This window comes from Octopus bimaculoides, chromosome 2 (assembly GCF_001194135.2).
Source record: "Octopus bimaculoides isolate UCB-OBI-ISO-001 chromosome 2, ASM119413v2, whole genome shotgun sequence".
Lineage (NCBI taxonomy): Eukaryota > Metazoa > Mollusca > Cephalopoda > Octopoda > Octopodidae > Octopus > Octopus bimaculoides.
Window position 1 is genome coordinate 41100859 of NC_068982.1, and position 15372 is coordinate 41116230.

The window sequence follows — 15372 nt, forward strand, 5'->3', positions numbered from 1 at the left end:
TCTTGTACTTGATCAGTGAGAGCACTGTTAATAATATAGAGAAATTCCCTAGGACTACATGCCTAACAACATGGTTTAGGTTCAGTCCTACAACATGGCACCTTGTGCAAATGCCTTCTACTGTAACTTTGGCCCAACCAAAGACTTGTGAGAGGATTTGGTATGACAGAAACTGAAAGAAGGCAGCAAGCTGGCAGAAATGTTAGCACACCGGGCGAAATGCTTAGCGGTATTTCGTCTGCCGCTACATTCTGAGTTCAAATTCCGCCGAGGTCGACTTTGCCTTTCATCCTTTCGGGGTCGATAAATTAAGTACCAGTTATGCACTGGGGTCGATGTAATCAACTTAATCCCTTTGTCTGTCCTTGTTTGTCCCCTCTATGTTTAGCCCCTTGTAGGCAATAAAGAAATAAGAAACTGAAAGAAGCCCATGATGTGTATGTGTTACTATCTCCATACCTTGACTTTGCTTATAGTTGTAAGCAAGTATCAATGTTATGCAAGCAGTGTCCTTCATTTCCAATCTCACACGGAAACAGGTGAGGGTTAGCAACAGGTAAAGCATCCAACTGTAGAAAAAGAATCTACTTCCAGAAATTCTGTCTGACCCCCAAGCAAGCATGGAAAAGTGGATGTTAATACTTGATGTGAAATGTTTTTGTAGTCAGTAAACAAAATGTGTTGTCATCATTGTTTTATTTTCTAGACTATATTTACTTCATCATCATTTAAGTCTGCTTTCCATGCTGGCATGGGTTGGACGGTTTGACTGGAAACTGCTAAGCTACAGGGCTGTATTGAACACCAGTGTCCTCTTTGGCATGGTTTCTGTAGTTGGATGCCCTTTCTAATACCAATCATTTGACAGATAGTACTGGGTACAGTTGTTTTCTGTAATCATTTTCCAAAGGCCACGTTTAGTGAATTCTGTCCATTATTTTTGTATGCCTTGTGAAAGATAACTAGATCTACAAAATATACAAAAAAAAACAAAAAAACTTTCCACTCTATACTGATATGGAATGAATTAGTGCATTCTAGTTATTCATTAAGGTTAGATAAGATATTAAGAAAGTGATTTTTTTTTTTTTTTTTTAATACTTTTCAGTCTGTGATCAGGATTAGAGAATTTCTCTTGACAAACCAGATTAGTACAAAGTGATATTGGCCACTTAGAATTGTATTAAGATAGCTAGGATTTAAGACAAGAATTCAGAAATACTGATGACAGTGAATTTTTCAAATCATGAACAACTTCTATTAATGTCAACGAGTAACCAGAAGCACTAAATATTTTAGGTTTGACTTATGTCATAGCGATAACTATTTCATTGTATCCATTGGTGCAGGTTATTGTTGTAGGAATCCTCTGCTCAACTTTATCTATGATAAGAGTGGCCATAAAGCAAAGGTTGTCATTTGTCTTTAATATATATATTAAAGATAATCTCAGGTCTGCCAAAGTTTGAAATATTTCATATTTTAAATGGAACTGAACAGTAATAATAATAAAGTTGTCAGTTGGGATTTTACCTGTTGCCTCCTAGAAGTGAGTTGATATTTTGCCTTTTCTTATGGCATTTCAGGCTTTCATGTAAGAGTTTGCTTTTTGTTTTTACATGTGTGATACATATATATATATATAACTTTATTGCTTTATTTTGTTACATTTTCCTTTTATAGCTAACTACTGATACAAATTAGTTGAGAGTCTGGTATATTTTTAATTACATGTATTTTTGTATTCTCAAAGCAGTTTTCAGCCTTACAATGTCTCATCATTTTATTTTCTACTTTTGAATTCCGTTCTTATGAAGCTAATATTCTATTTTATCAGCAGGCTTTAGATTTAAAGAGTTTTTTTGTTGGTGTTTTTAGAGAATAAAGTACAGCACCCATCAAATGAACTGTTGGTTGGATAACCATTTTTATTGAAATCTACTGAATATTTTGGTACTTATTGCAAAATTTAAGTCCCATAGCTTTTATTTAATAATAATTTTCTGCGTTAAATTTTTCTCAGTTCCAAAAAAAAAAAAGTATATTTGCATATCATTGAGAATCAAGTTATTTTGACATAAACTAAACAATGGACTAAGTTTTGTATAGTAGTAGCTCCCTTCTGTTACCAAAGAAAAAAGTTATCATGTCAACATTTGTACTACCTACATTACATTGCTTACTAAAAGCAGAACTAAAATAATATAAGAGACTTTTATTGATTTGTATTTATCATTTGTTGTATCTTACTGTATTTTGTAGTATTTATGAGATTTTTAGACACATTATTCCTGAAGTATATTTATTTTAGTCAGTTGAGGTGTTTATTATTCACAATCTTTCTACAGAAAGCAAAAAATATTACATTGAAACATAAAATTAATTTCACAGTTTATAGCTATAATATGGTTTTGAATTAGAAAGTGATAAACTCTTATTCTTACTTATAAAGAGAAAGAAGCAATGCTTTAGCAATACACAGATTATTCTTCAGAATTTTTTCAAAACTTTAAATTTGATGTTTTTTTCCAGATAACATTCAGTAAGACAGATTGTGTTTTACAGATGTAAATACAAACTCTGAGTGGATGTTGTGTTTTATTTTAATTGTTATAATGATTAAATTTAACATTATTTATTGGCTTCATAGCAGTTCTACTCGACTGAGATTTAGAAGTTGTGTCAGGGGTTTATATGGAAACATCATATCATCATCATCGTTTAACATCTGCTTTCCATGCTAGCATGGGTTGGACGATTTGACTGAAGACTGGCGAACCACCAAATGGCTACACCAGGCTCCAGTCTGATTTGGCAGTTTCTACAGCTGGATGCCCTTCCTAACGCCAACCACTCCGAGAGTGTAGTGGGTGCTTTTACGAAGGCCAGTCAGGCGGTACTGGCAATGGCCATGCTCAAAATGGTATATTTTACGTGCCACCTGTACAGGAGCCAGTCCAGCGGCACTGACAACGACCTCACTCGAATGTCTTTTTGCGTGCCACCGGCACAAGTGCCAGGAAGGTGACGCTGGTAATGATCACACTCAAATGGTGCTATTTACGTGCCACTGGCACGGAAGCCAGACAGCTGCTCTGGCAATGATCACGCTCGGACGGTGCTCTTAGCGCTCCACTGGTACAGGTGCCATCATCATTTCGCTTTCACTTGCCCCAACAAATTTGGAAAATAGATTAAGGAATTAACTTTCAAAATCATAAAATATACCATCATCATTTCAGATAATGACTCTGTGCCTAATAAGTTATATAGGTCAAAATAATGATTTCTTATACTGACTCAGATCCACTAATTTGTAGGAGGGGTGAGTTATATTAAATCAAATTAACCCTGTTGTCCGTCAAGCACTTATCTAAACAACTCTGGAAGGATGAATCTGTTAGACATTTTGTATTGACTTTTAAAGATAATATATTAAATGAGGACTTTGTGTGTAATGGAGGTGATGTGATGTGAAGTGAATCTAGAGAGAAAATGTGCTTAGGAATTTAATCATTTGTGTTTTATTGTGACTACAGAGGTTTTTGCCGTGTATGTCTTGATTTTAAAATAGGTACCCACATCTCTGCATATCATAAGGGTTGGCAACAGAAAAGGCATCAAACCATAAAACACAACTGCAGAAAACCCACTTAACCCATACCAACATGGAAAATCATCATCATCATTTGTCCACTATTCCATGCTCATACATGTCTGACGGAATCTGTTGAGGCAGATTTTCCTTTGGCTGGATGCCCATTCTGTCACTAACCCTCACCTGTCTCCAAATAAGGTTTTCCTATGGCTAGACATATTTTTCATAGAATACTGGAAACAAACAACCTTTGTTTGACATTGATGCTCATCTACAACCATCTTGTGATGTCTAAGACACGAGTATGCACAAACACATACATGTGTACACACACATACACATGTGCGCACACACACACACACACACACATTCATGTGCACACATATATATGTCAAACTTCTTTGCAGTTTCTGTCTTCCAAATCCACTCACAGGACTTCATTGGGCTGAGGACTATAGTAGAAGACACTTTCCCAAGGTGTCATACTATGGGACCAGATCCAAGACGACACTGTGAGGAAGCAATCCTCTTTCTTCATAACCATGAATGCATGGTTAAAAAAAAATAGTCATAAAATGATTATGATGTAACTAAGTGGGTTTGAAGACCTGGTAAGAAAAGAACTAATGGCAGAACATATTTAAAAACTAGGCAGTAGTAGTAATCAGTGTAGTGAAAAAATATTCCAGTTAGGATCTTTTTGTATGTTTTTGTTGGTGGGGACACTTTACTAGCTTTTCTCCTCCCCTACTCTCAGAGACATTCAGTCTAACCATCATAAGCACTAGTAAATCAAAGACTAGTACTCTATCCAAGTAAAGAGTTCTCTCTCAGCTGCTTCCATTCCATGAAACTAGACCTGAGCACCAATCCTTAAAATTCCCTTAGGAATTAAGATATATACCTCTGCTTTTCTACAACTACCTTTCTAGATGCCAAGCCTGTATAAACAAGCAGTCAATCCTGCTGCACCTTAATATTTTTCATAAACATTCCGTGACTATATTTTCAAATTCCAACTATTTCTGATTTTCAGGTACATGATGACTCAATATTCTGCTTGTGTGTGTGTGTGTGTGTGTGTGTGTGTGTGTGTGTGTGTGCACGTGTGTGTGTGTGTGTGTGTGTGTGTGTGTGCACGTATGTGTGTGTGTGCACGTGTGTGTGTGTGTGCACGTGTGTGTGTGTGTGCACGTGTGTGTGTGTGTGTGTAATACACATATATCATTGTAAGCCAGTGAAGGGACTCATATGTATCCTCTTGACTTGCTAGAAATAGCAACCAGATTTCCTCAGTCTTAGATATACAAAAAACAGGATGGTTACAGCTAAAATACTTTTGATATATACATCTCATCAATTAGTGAGATGTATATATCAAAAGTATTTTAGTTGTAACCATCCTGTTTTTTGTATATCTAAGACTGAGGAAATCTGGTTGCGATATATAAATATTATACTTCCACTCCTACACAATGCAAATTAGATTCGGCAACATGTACACTTTGGTCTGGAAAATTATTTCTATGAACATAGAGAGAAAAAAGGGTACTCTGAACATTGTTGCCACCGCTTCTTTACAAACAACGTACTTACTGCCCTCAGCATACCATGTCATATCCCCACCAACTTAGTGAAATAATTTGACATCATATCTCATTGCACACACAAAATAGGAAAGAAAAGAAAACAAAAAAAGTTGAGTACCTGATATGCAATTAATGACATAATGTCATTAAAATATATGAGGTTTAAATATAAAAAAAAGTTGAAAAGATTTCCTACTGTAGGCACAAGGACTGGAATTTTAGGGAAAGGGGCTAACCAATTACATCAACTCCAGTGCTCAACTGATACTTATTTTATCAACCCTGAAAAGATGAAAGATAAAGTCAACTTTGGTGGCGTTTGAACTCAGAACATAAGGATTCTGCCAGCTCACCACCTTCCTCATCGATATAATATTAGAGGTTATTATAATATAGCATAGCTGTTAATCTGTCTAAAACAATACTGTCATGCTCTGCCTGGCTATGCATACATGTTTTCATAGTTAAAATTACTTTTTAGTCCATATGGACAAAGATTATGAATTGGTCAATCCTCAGCAGAAGTATTAAGGCCACTCCCTCTGGTGAAGAGGATTAGACTGCAAGAGTCATGTACCAGCGCCACATTAAAATCACCCAGCATACACTGTTAAGTAGTTGGTGTTAGGAAGGGCATCTGGATGTAGAAACCAAGCCAGATCAGACTAGAACCTGGTCTAGCTCTCCAGCTTGTCAGCTCTGGTCAAACCATCCAACCCATGCTATCATAGAAAATGGACATTAAAGGATGATGATTATGATGATAGGCAGCAACCAATCCTTTATAGCACCCTATGTTGCAGATTCCTTCTCTGTAATGATGGTGTAGTCCAAAAGATGGGTAACTACAAATACAACTCAAGACTTGTTAAAATGGTGTTGCTGTTTACCTCCAGATCAGCCCTGGTTGAGTAAATTTATAATCAAAAACATCCTATCGTTTTTCCTTTTTGACTCAATATATCAAGGACTACATTAATCCATTGGAACCTATTTTTTAAGATGGTAAGGTGTGATATGATATGAGGGAGATTTGGTTTGCCCTTTTTATTATTATTATTTTTTTTTTTTTGTTATATAAGTAATTTCTTGGTTTCCTTATTTCTAAAAGTGATTTTGAAAAGTGTTGGAGTGATTTAGATTTAAGGTGTCAACTATATTCATTAATCAGGGTCATAGTCTTCCTCCTCTCATGAGAAAGGTGATGTTTGAGGCTAGATATTGAAATGGTATCTCACACAAGAAGTGCTGAGCTCAGTTCTGCAAGCTAATAATCCACATGTCAGTTTTATAGGACTGCCATTGCTTACAGTTGCAAATTATTCTTACCCTACAATTACTATTTTCAGCTAGGTGGGCTGGATTATTTACAAGTTAAAGTTAGTAACTATTACAAACTACTGAACTCCCATTACTCATCTATATTCTCATTAAGCAACAACTATAAAAATATTGACTAAAATATTAATGTAACATAATCTTGCTGCCTCTCCGGTACATTAAAGTTCCATGACTGCATAATTCTGGGTTTTGTTATAAAAGACTTTCAAAGACTCTTTAAATTCTCATTGACATATATTGCTTTTTCTGTCTTTTGTTTTAAATTATTTGGTGTTTTTAGAATCAATTTATTCTTGTTACCAGATTGAAAGATACAGCTGTCACTATCAGATAATTTCATTACATTTTATAATTTTGTTATTCTTGGTTACATTCTGTCAGCTGTTATTGAACAGTGCATTGGCATGGAAATAGTCAACGAATGCTTAGCATGACCTACACACCAGACATCCTGTGGCTTTGTCTAACAGAAAACTGCACTGCACATGCTGAAATTGTCTGAGATATTGTCAATTGCTCAAGGATGAATGCATTCCATGTACATGCTTGATATTTGTTTATATTTTGGGGTTCAAAAAGGTTCAACTAAAGCTAAATGGTTTTCATAGTCACAGTTTACTATCAGTAGTATTCCTTTCCTAAATAAACAATCCATTGGCACTATCTGATCTAATGACTTTTATGTCTCTTGTCCAGTTATTCTAACTATTCAGTACTTTCTCAGTATTTTCTTTTTGTCTTATATTATTGCCTGTACTATTGCTATTAGTTGTACATACACATTGGAAACTATCTGAGTCTATTTTTTCTGTCCGAAAGGGTTTTGCAACCTACTATTTACTCGCCATTATTTATAACATTTATGCTTCAAGACCCAATTCCAAAATTGAATTATTTCATACATATATATATATATAACTTTCTCTAGTTAGTAAAATGGACAAAGCTTCTTCCAAGCTTCAACCAATACCTCCTAGAAAGGGTGTTGTATGGCTGTGCCATCAACTATGTAAATGTATATTTATAAGTTAAAAAGTATATAATAAAGAGGGTCAATTGCATTTTTGTACCTGACCCTCCGACCAATAACTGACGAGGATTTGGTGACCTTCTATGTCTGTTTTTTGTTTGTTTGTGCATTTATTGTATGTTTCTTAACTTATTGTTTAATGGAACGCCACATACTCGTATCTTGTTTACAGTAAGAGTTTATATATATATATATATATATATATATATATATATAGGTCCATAAATGTGTCTGTATAAGAATTGAACATAAAATAGTAAGATCTGAGGACCCTAGTGATGTTTCACTTCAGCAAGAAGTAATTCAAATAATAAAGCAGTGGTATAAATGTGATGGGGATACTCAGAGTTGGCTACAAATGTAATTGTGTCCGTACAGCTGATCGTACATGTTTGTATCTATATAGGATTTTCCATAATTGTATGTCTCCATGTAGAATTGACCATAAATGTATGCATCTATGTAGATGAAAGTGCATTGCTCAGTGGCTAGAGTGTTGTGAAGTGGTTTGCTCAACGACACATCACATCGCCCAATCCAGGAATTGAAACTACAATCATACGATCATGAGTCCAGCACTCTAACCACTAAACCAAACACCTCCAAATGTTTCTATATAGGGTTAACCAAAAATGTATGCTTCTCTGTAGGGTTACTATAAACGTTAGTGTCAATGTAGTGTTGAACATTAAAAAATGTTTTTATGTGTATATGTCTATATTGGATTGACCATGAATGTATGTATCTATGTAGGGTTAACTATAAATGTATGCATGTATGTAAGGACTGACTGTAAATATACTATCTATATAGAGCATACTATCAATGTGTTTATTTAGTGGTGGCAAATGTTTATGTTGAGTTAACCACAAATGTGTTTATGTTCATGTAGTGTTGACCATGGATGTGTTTTATGTACAAGAATCTCTAAGACTAATTATTCTAAAAAGAGGGGTGTATTTATCCTTAACTCCAGTTAAGCCCCTGTAGACTAATAGCTTGTACATTTATTTCAATGTTTACAATCCATTTATTCATTAAAGAGCAGCACTCCAGTAGTCTTTGTTGTGAAGCTGACTGATGTATGAACATGTGAAAAGAGAGAGAGACCTTCTAAAACATAAAGGTATTTACATCAGAAGTGTGTATACCCTCAAAAGATGGTGGACATCAGTTAATAATGTTGAGTGTTCCCTGTTGGTTCAGTGCGTAAAAGTGAAGGGCACAGCATGTGAACAGTGGAATACTAAATTAAACGAGGAAGAACCTGACAGAGTTTGGGGGGGGGGACGGACCTAGAGTCTACATATTATTCTGGCTATGTATCTAGAAAGTTGAACAGGCAAAATTCCTGACTGTATTAAAGAAGTAGGATAAAAAGAGTGAAGTATTTAGGTTAACAATAAGAATAAAGCAGAATGTCAAGTGTGCGTGTGTGTGTGTGTGTCTGTCTGTGTATGAGTGTGTATCAGTGTGGTGCAGAGGGTGGCTTTTAGTGACAACTAGAAAAAAATATAAAGTTACATGAAAGTACTACTATTAACATATGTTAAGTAGCAAGATTTCTATTTCATGTTGTCTTCATTGAAAGACTAACCAGGCATAAAAGAACATGAATGAAGGAAATTGGAAGAAGGTAATAAGTCATGGATGTAACCAATGTTAAATGCTTCCGCTTCATTATAGCAGAGTTAACCACATTTTAGTTAAGTATATGCTTATCCTATAACTAACACTATATCTCATGACTGATACTAGTAAAATGGCTACAGTTGTGTGAGTGATCTGTAGTCATTTTTAAAATAGTCTACATTAAATATTACTGAAGTAATGCAAGCTAATAGTCTTGATCGGTAAAGTAATATGTGCAATATTTATATTTAAAATATATGAAGGAAATTAGTTGATTGTATTTTTTCCACCGCATTATAAATTCTTCTTGTCTAAGCTAGAACAGAAAATCTGCTTTCAAAACAGGTAACTAGGTGGAAAATGTAAAATTAGTTGTGGATTAATAATGTCCAATATAATCTATTAAAACATTGTTTTGTTTCCTCTATACAGGAACGCGATCAACTAGAAATCAAATAATGAGCACGTATATATAAATAGATTTTGCACCAGCTATTAATAGAACATATTCTAGTCAGTATTGAAATAGATTCAGAAAATTTTTGATTAGAAATCTGTGTAAATTGCCAGGAATTATTTAATCCTGGAAACTTCATAGAGCTCTAAAAGAAAGAATAAATGACTAATTTAAACTATTTTAAACTATTTCAAAGATACATCAACCAAAATTGACTAATTTATTCATGTTGTCATGGATATCTAAATGTATGCAATTTGTTATGAAATTTCTTTTGTTTTTATATTTATTAAAAATGACCAGATGTTATGTAAAATAATTAAGCTCCCATCTCAAAAGTCTTGAGTTTAAACTTGCTGCAGGTGCTTTACTGTGCATTTGAGAACAGATAGCAGATTGTTGAGGGGTGTTACCCAAAATAGACCAGTGTTCTATCCTATCCTATTTATTTCTCCAGTTCATGCTAAGAAACTGCAGTTAAGCATCAATATGATAAAGGCCACTTTGGCTTAGTGGACTTGTACATTTTGTGTGTGTGATAGAACTCATTATACAGCATAACTAGTCTCTTAGTGTGCTACATTAAATTGATTGTCTTTCATTAATCATTAGCATCATTTTATCACACAACATAATGACCAAGATGATACTTCTGTTACTAGATAAATTTGAGGTGAAAGCATGTTATCTAGATCTCTTGCTGACAGAAATTGCCAGTCAATAAGTATTAAGCAGATGGTATTCTGAGCTGGAACACTTCATACTTCTTATTGCATTTGCTAATAGAACTTTGTCATTTACTTGAATGAAGCATTGCCATTTCAATATAGCAATAGGAAGGTAATTAAAACCACTTAATGTAAAATTGAAGAAGAAATAATTTATTCAATATTTCAGTTTTAATTGGCTCTAATTGGGTACTAAAATGTTCGAAATGGAAAGCAAAACTGTGAACTAGAAGAAAATAATAATGGCAAGTGCAGAGATGTACAGTGCAGAGATGTACAGTGCAGAGATGTACAGTGCAGAGATGTACAGTGCAGAGATGTACAGTGCAGAGATGTACAGTGCAGAATGGATGTGTGAACTGTGATATTCAAATCATGAAATAAACTATTAATTATCAAGGACCTCATAGTGATTATCAATCTGCATTTACAGATGTGTAATAAGAATCACTTCTGTTAATTCTTTAGTTACCACTGATTCTATCAAAGGCCTCTATATCATAAATTCTGTATTCTGGCTACTGCTGAGATACTTTTCCACTGACAAGGTTGTCATATTCTTATACAACTACTTATATAAAGCATTTTATTCTTAATACAGTGCTCTACGTAACTTCTAAGGCATTTGTTGGCATTTCCAAATGGCCAGTTTAATCTGTGTAGATAGACCATTTGAGAGATGGGGTAACTTCTTAGTCTGAAATGAAAGGGTTGTATATTCAGCCTTTTTTTTTTCCACACAGCAGATCTAATCACATTATTTGCAGATTCACTTAAGTGAGAAAGCTCATAGCTGTTGTTCAAATGAAATATAATTATTTTATCCTATTTTTCATTCATTTTTTTTAACCATGTTCCAATAAAGGCTTCATGGTGTCCATTTTGTCTCATGATATAAAATTGCTTAATATTGATCATGTTTTCCACTTTATTACATTCATTTTCGATATGATTGATCTTGTTAGTATATAAGAATTTGGCACTGGTTGACAAGACTAATTTGAAACAAATTAACAAACCATTCTGTAGAAGTTGATGAATATGTTTGTTTGTTGTTTTCATTATTTTTAGTGGGGAAACAGGGGGTTACAAAAGGAATAACAATGATTTTGAAAATATTTCCTACTTGTTTTGTAAGAATATCTTAACATAAGAATATCATCATGCATATATATCTCTTAAAAACTGGTGTTGTATTTATATTGTACCATTTTGCTCTGTAACTTATTTGTTAAATAAATAGGGGTTGAGGAAACAAATACCTCTGTGAAACAGCTCCTCACCATCACTGTCAAAGTATATCCCAAAAATAGTTGCAGTAAACTAATTGTTTCTAATATAGACACAAAACCACCAATTTTTGAAGGTGGGGAGCTTAGTTTATTTCATCAGCCCCAAGTATTTGACTGGTACTTTACTTTATCAATCTTTGAGGGATGAAAAGCAAATTTAACCAGAAGAACAAACAAGGCATTTTGTCCAATGCTCCACTGATTCTGCCAGCTTACCACTCTCAAGTTACAGTAAAATAATAAAATATTTAATAAAAAAAGTGCAGTTGTAAAATCTACTGAATATTTTGCACCCATGTATGTTCATATGAGATTACTAGCAGCCTAGATAGGTTCAAGCCCATCATAATCTCTCATGTTCATTGTAAAAACATAAATATTGTTTGCAATTTCAGATAACAATTGCTGAATATCTGACATAGAATATTTGTCATGCTTACAGCATGGACTATTATAGTGTCTAATGACACAGTCCCTTTTGCTGGAAGAGAAATAATTTATTGGAGTTCTCTGAGAAATTATTAGGCTTCTATCTCACTACTTAAATTGGTACAGTTCTTGTTACTGGATGAGAGAAGTGGTCCAGCAGGATGTTTACAGCAAGTTGAGCTGGTGCAAATGTAAGCCAGAGAATAAAATTACACCCAGAGTGAAAGCATAACTGCTTACACATACTGAAAATTCTCTAGTTTATGCAATCTAGTGATTCTGTTCTCAGTGCTATCAGCATGTCATGGAAAGATCTACAGAAAGAGTCTAAGAATCCTGGATATCATTTACTTGTTTCAGTCATTAGACTGTGACCATGTTGGGGCACTATTGAACATGAACAGTTCAATACTTTATACAGTGGGCCTGACTTTTTTTAATCAGATCCACATTTGTTAGTTTTGATTAGATGGTAAAATGTAAGCAGTCTGCTATTCTTGCTGAGAATGTTGGTTTTAATTTTTGACAGATCTCTTTTCTTGTATATCCATGTTTTCATCTTGTTAGAACCTATTTTTGACTTTTCAGTTTAAGATTAAGATGAAACCTAAATACTGAAAATAATCTCTTTTGCTCCAATTCTACTGTGTTAAATGATTTATTTAATGCTATTTCTGTATGTGGCTAATATCTTTGATAAATTATAAAGATTACATACTCTTTTTCTATTTCCTATCAAACCAAGATCTTGTACCTAAGAAAGAAATCTATGAAATAATATCTGAGATCCACCTCAATTTTTGCCAAGTTTCATATCATCTTTTAACATAATAGGATGTAATTTAAGTGAGACTTGGCTACTATTTCTAGCAGGTTAGATGATTCAATACAAAGATTAGGGTAGTTTATGCTTTTTTTTTTTTTTTTTTTTTTCACTCTGAGTACATCACTCTTAATATACAGCTAATACAATAATGATTTATACAAGTTATATAAATGTGACTGTTATCTTCGTACTTTGGCTAATGAAGGTGAAATATCTATTATATCTGTATTAGTAATGACAATGTACTGGTGACATTTCAATTATAAAAGAAATTATAGTCCTGCACAATGATGAAGAAATCAATGTTGAAATTATTTCTTAACATACATTTACCTAAATTCAAGGACGTTGATTTGAAAGCCTATTAACAACACAGTCATGGCTTTCCATGATATAAGCTTCTTTATGTTGAGAAGAAACAACTTTATTTAGATATAAATGCTTATCAGTAAATTTGAAAAGGAAAAAAATTAGGTTGGTTGGCTAAGTTGAAGTTCAAGATATTCTATTCTGGACAATCAAGTGAGAAATCAGTTATTGAAGTGCTTACAAGGGTGGCAGTTGAATGAATTGCTTAATTCGTAATGAATTAATTAATAGTTAGAAAATTGATAGTCTATCAATAGATGTTTCGGTGTACATTAATTGCTATTGTATTTATCCATTGCTTTTTTGATGTTCACAGTTGTTTTCATTCATTACTCCCTTCAGGAATTTATTCCGTCGCAGCAAGGACACTACAAATATTGTTCCAGCCGAAAGTGAACCTGGCTGGAAATTGTTTGGACGGATTCCTCCAAAAGAGTCAACACCTAAAAATCCGTGGCAAATTTCGGACGAGTACCATGCTAAACAGAAAGCCAGCCAAATGGTGGCGGCACGAGCCAGAAAGGACATTGAAGTAATGTCCACCACAGCATTAATCTTGGAAAACCGCCCTGGGTAAGTTTCTCTTCTTTTCATTTCGTATAATGTTATATTTATTGAAAGTTTACAAAATTTATGTGTAACACAATAATTGACTTTTCAAAAAAACACAAACTTTTTATGTAGTTTTCTATTATAATAGTTTATAAAAATTATGAGTAATAGAATGATTGACTTTCATAAAAAATCTGTTTAGAATCGCACAAATTTTTTATGTGGTTATCTTTCATAATTAGTTAACTTTGGACAGTGGTGTTTAGTATAGATGGTAGTTAGTTGTTTAAAAATTAGTGTTTCTTATCTCTGAGTTTAAATCTCATTAAAAGCAGCTTTGCCGTTTATCTGTCCAGAATTAATAAAATGAATATTAGCAATAAACTGATTCACATGTATCTCTGAAATCTAAAAAAAATCTTTTTCTCATTTAAAAAAAATTAAATATTATTGTTTGTTCACTTTATTCTTCATTAATCCAAAAGTTCTTTTCTTTCAATGTATAGTTTTTGCATTAATGTTCTTTTTTATTAAGCAAAGCTAATGTGGATGTTTTTATATCCATATTTGTATATCGAAACCAAATTTACTTTCAGTTATAGAACTTCAGTATAATATCTGTTAATATCAATACAAAAAGAATGCTATTGTATTTTACTGATTATTAATATTTGGATATTACTATGAGTTAAGCTGAAGAAACTATATAAAACTCCGTTAGAAAATAATTACCTGCCTTATTACAAAAATAGATAAAAAGAATGACGAAGTATTTTTGCATGGAATAACTTTTTCAAGTAGTCACAACCAAGATGGATTTCACTATGCTGCACCGGGAATTTCTCTCCCCCATTGTCTTTGATAGGTCCTTAACCCTTTAGCATTCACATTATTCTGTCAAAAGTAATGCTTATTTATTTACATTTTTAATTAATCATGCATTATTTCACAGCTTTGAGAGTTTGATGATGTAACTGTTTATTTTTAGAATGACACTGTTGGGTAGGTGTGACCGGTCAGATCTGGCCAGTTCAAACATAGAACAAATAGAATATTTTTACTAGATATGGTTAGTTTAAATATTAAAGCGTTAATTTAATCTCTGCAAATAATTTCAATGTAAATGGGTGGTCTTTGTCTCATATTAGGATGCATAAGTTTCCTAAATATAAAATCTGGTATGGTCTGGTGTTAAAGAGTAAAGGATAAAGACCCCCTTCAGTCATGAATAACCATGTCCTAGAACAGACATAAACTTCCTGTTGAAAAAGAGTTCATAACTCCAACTAAAAAGATTTGTCTCCCCTTACACACACTTCCTGTTTTGACACCACATTTCTTGCTTAACACAAACTTTTAGCCCTTTTTTTAAACCTAACACAACTCTCAATTCTCATGCATCCTTATTTTTCCAACCATTATATACATGAATTACCATTGAACTTTAAAAGCTCAAAGACAACATAATGTATTGGTATATTTATTTTTTTATATATTATTTTCTTCATTTTGTACTTCTTTGTAAAAAA

General features: G+C 33.3%; 1 protein-coding gene across 1 annotated transcript in view; it reads left to right on the forward strand.

Annotated features, from left to right (window-relative positions):
• Nucleotides 1-15372, forward strand: part of LOC106884228 (mucin-17) — a 150229-nt gene that overhangs the window by 44047 nt on the left and 90810 nt on the right. Inside the window, exon 2 of the mRNA XM_014935488.2 lies at nt 13634-13864. Coding sequence (XP_014790974.1) covers nt 13634-13864 — 231 coding nt within the window. The remainder of the gene's footprint in view (nt 1-13633; nt 13865-15372) is intronic.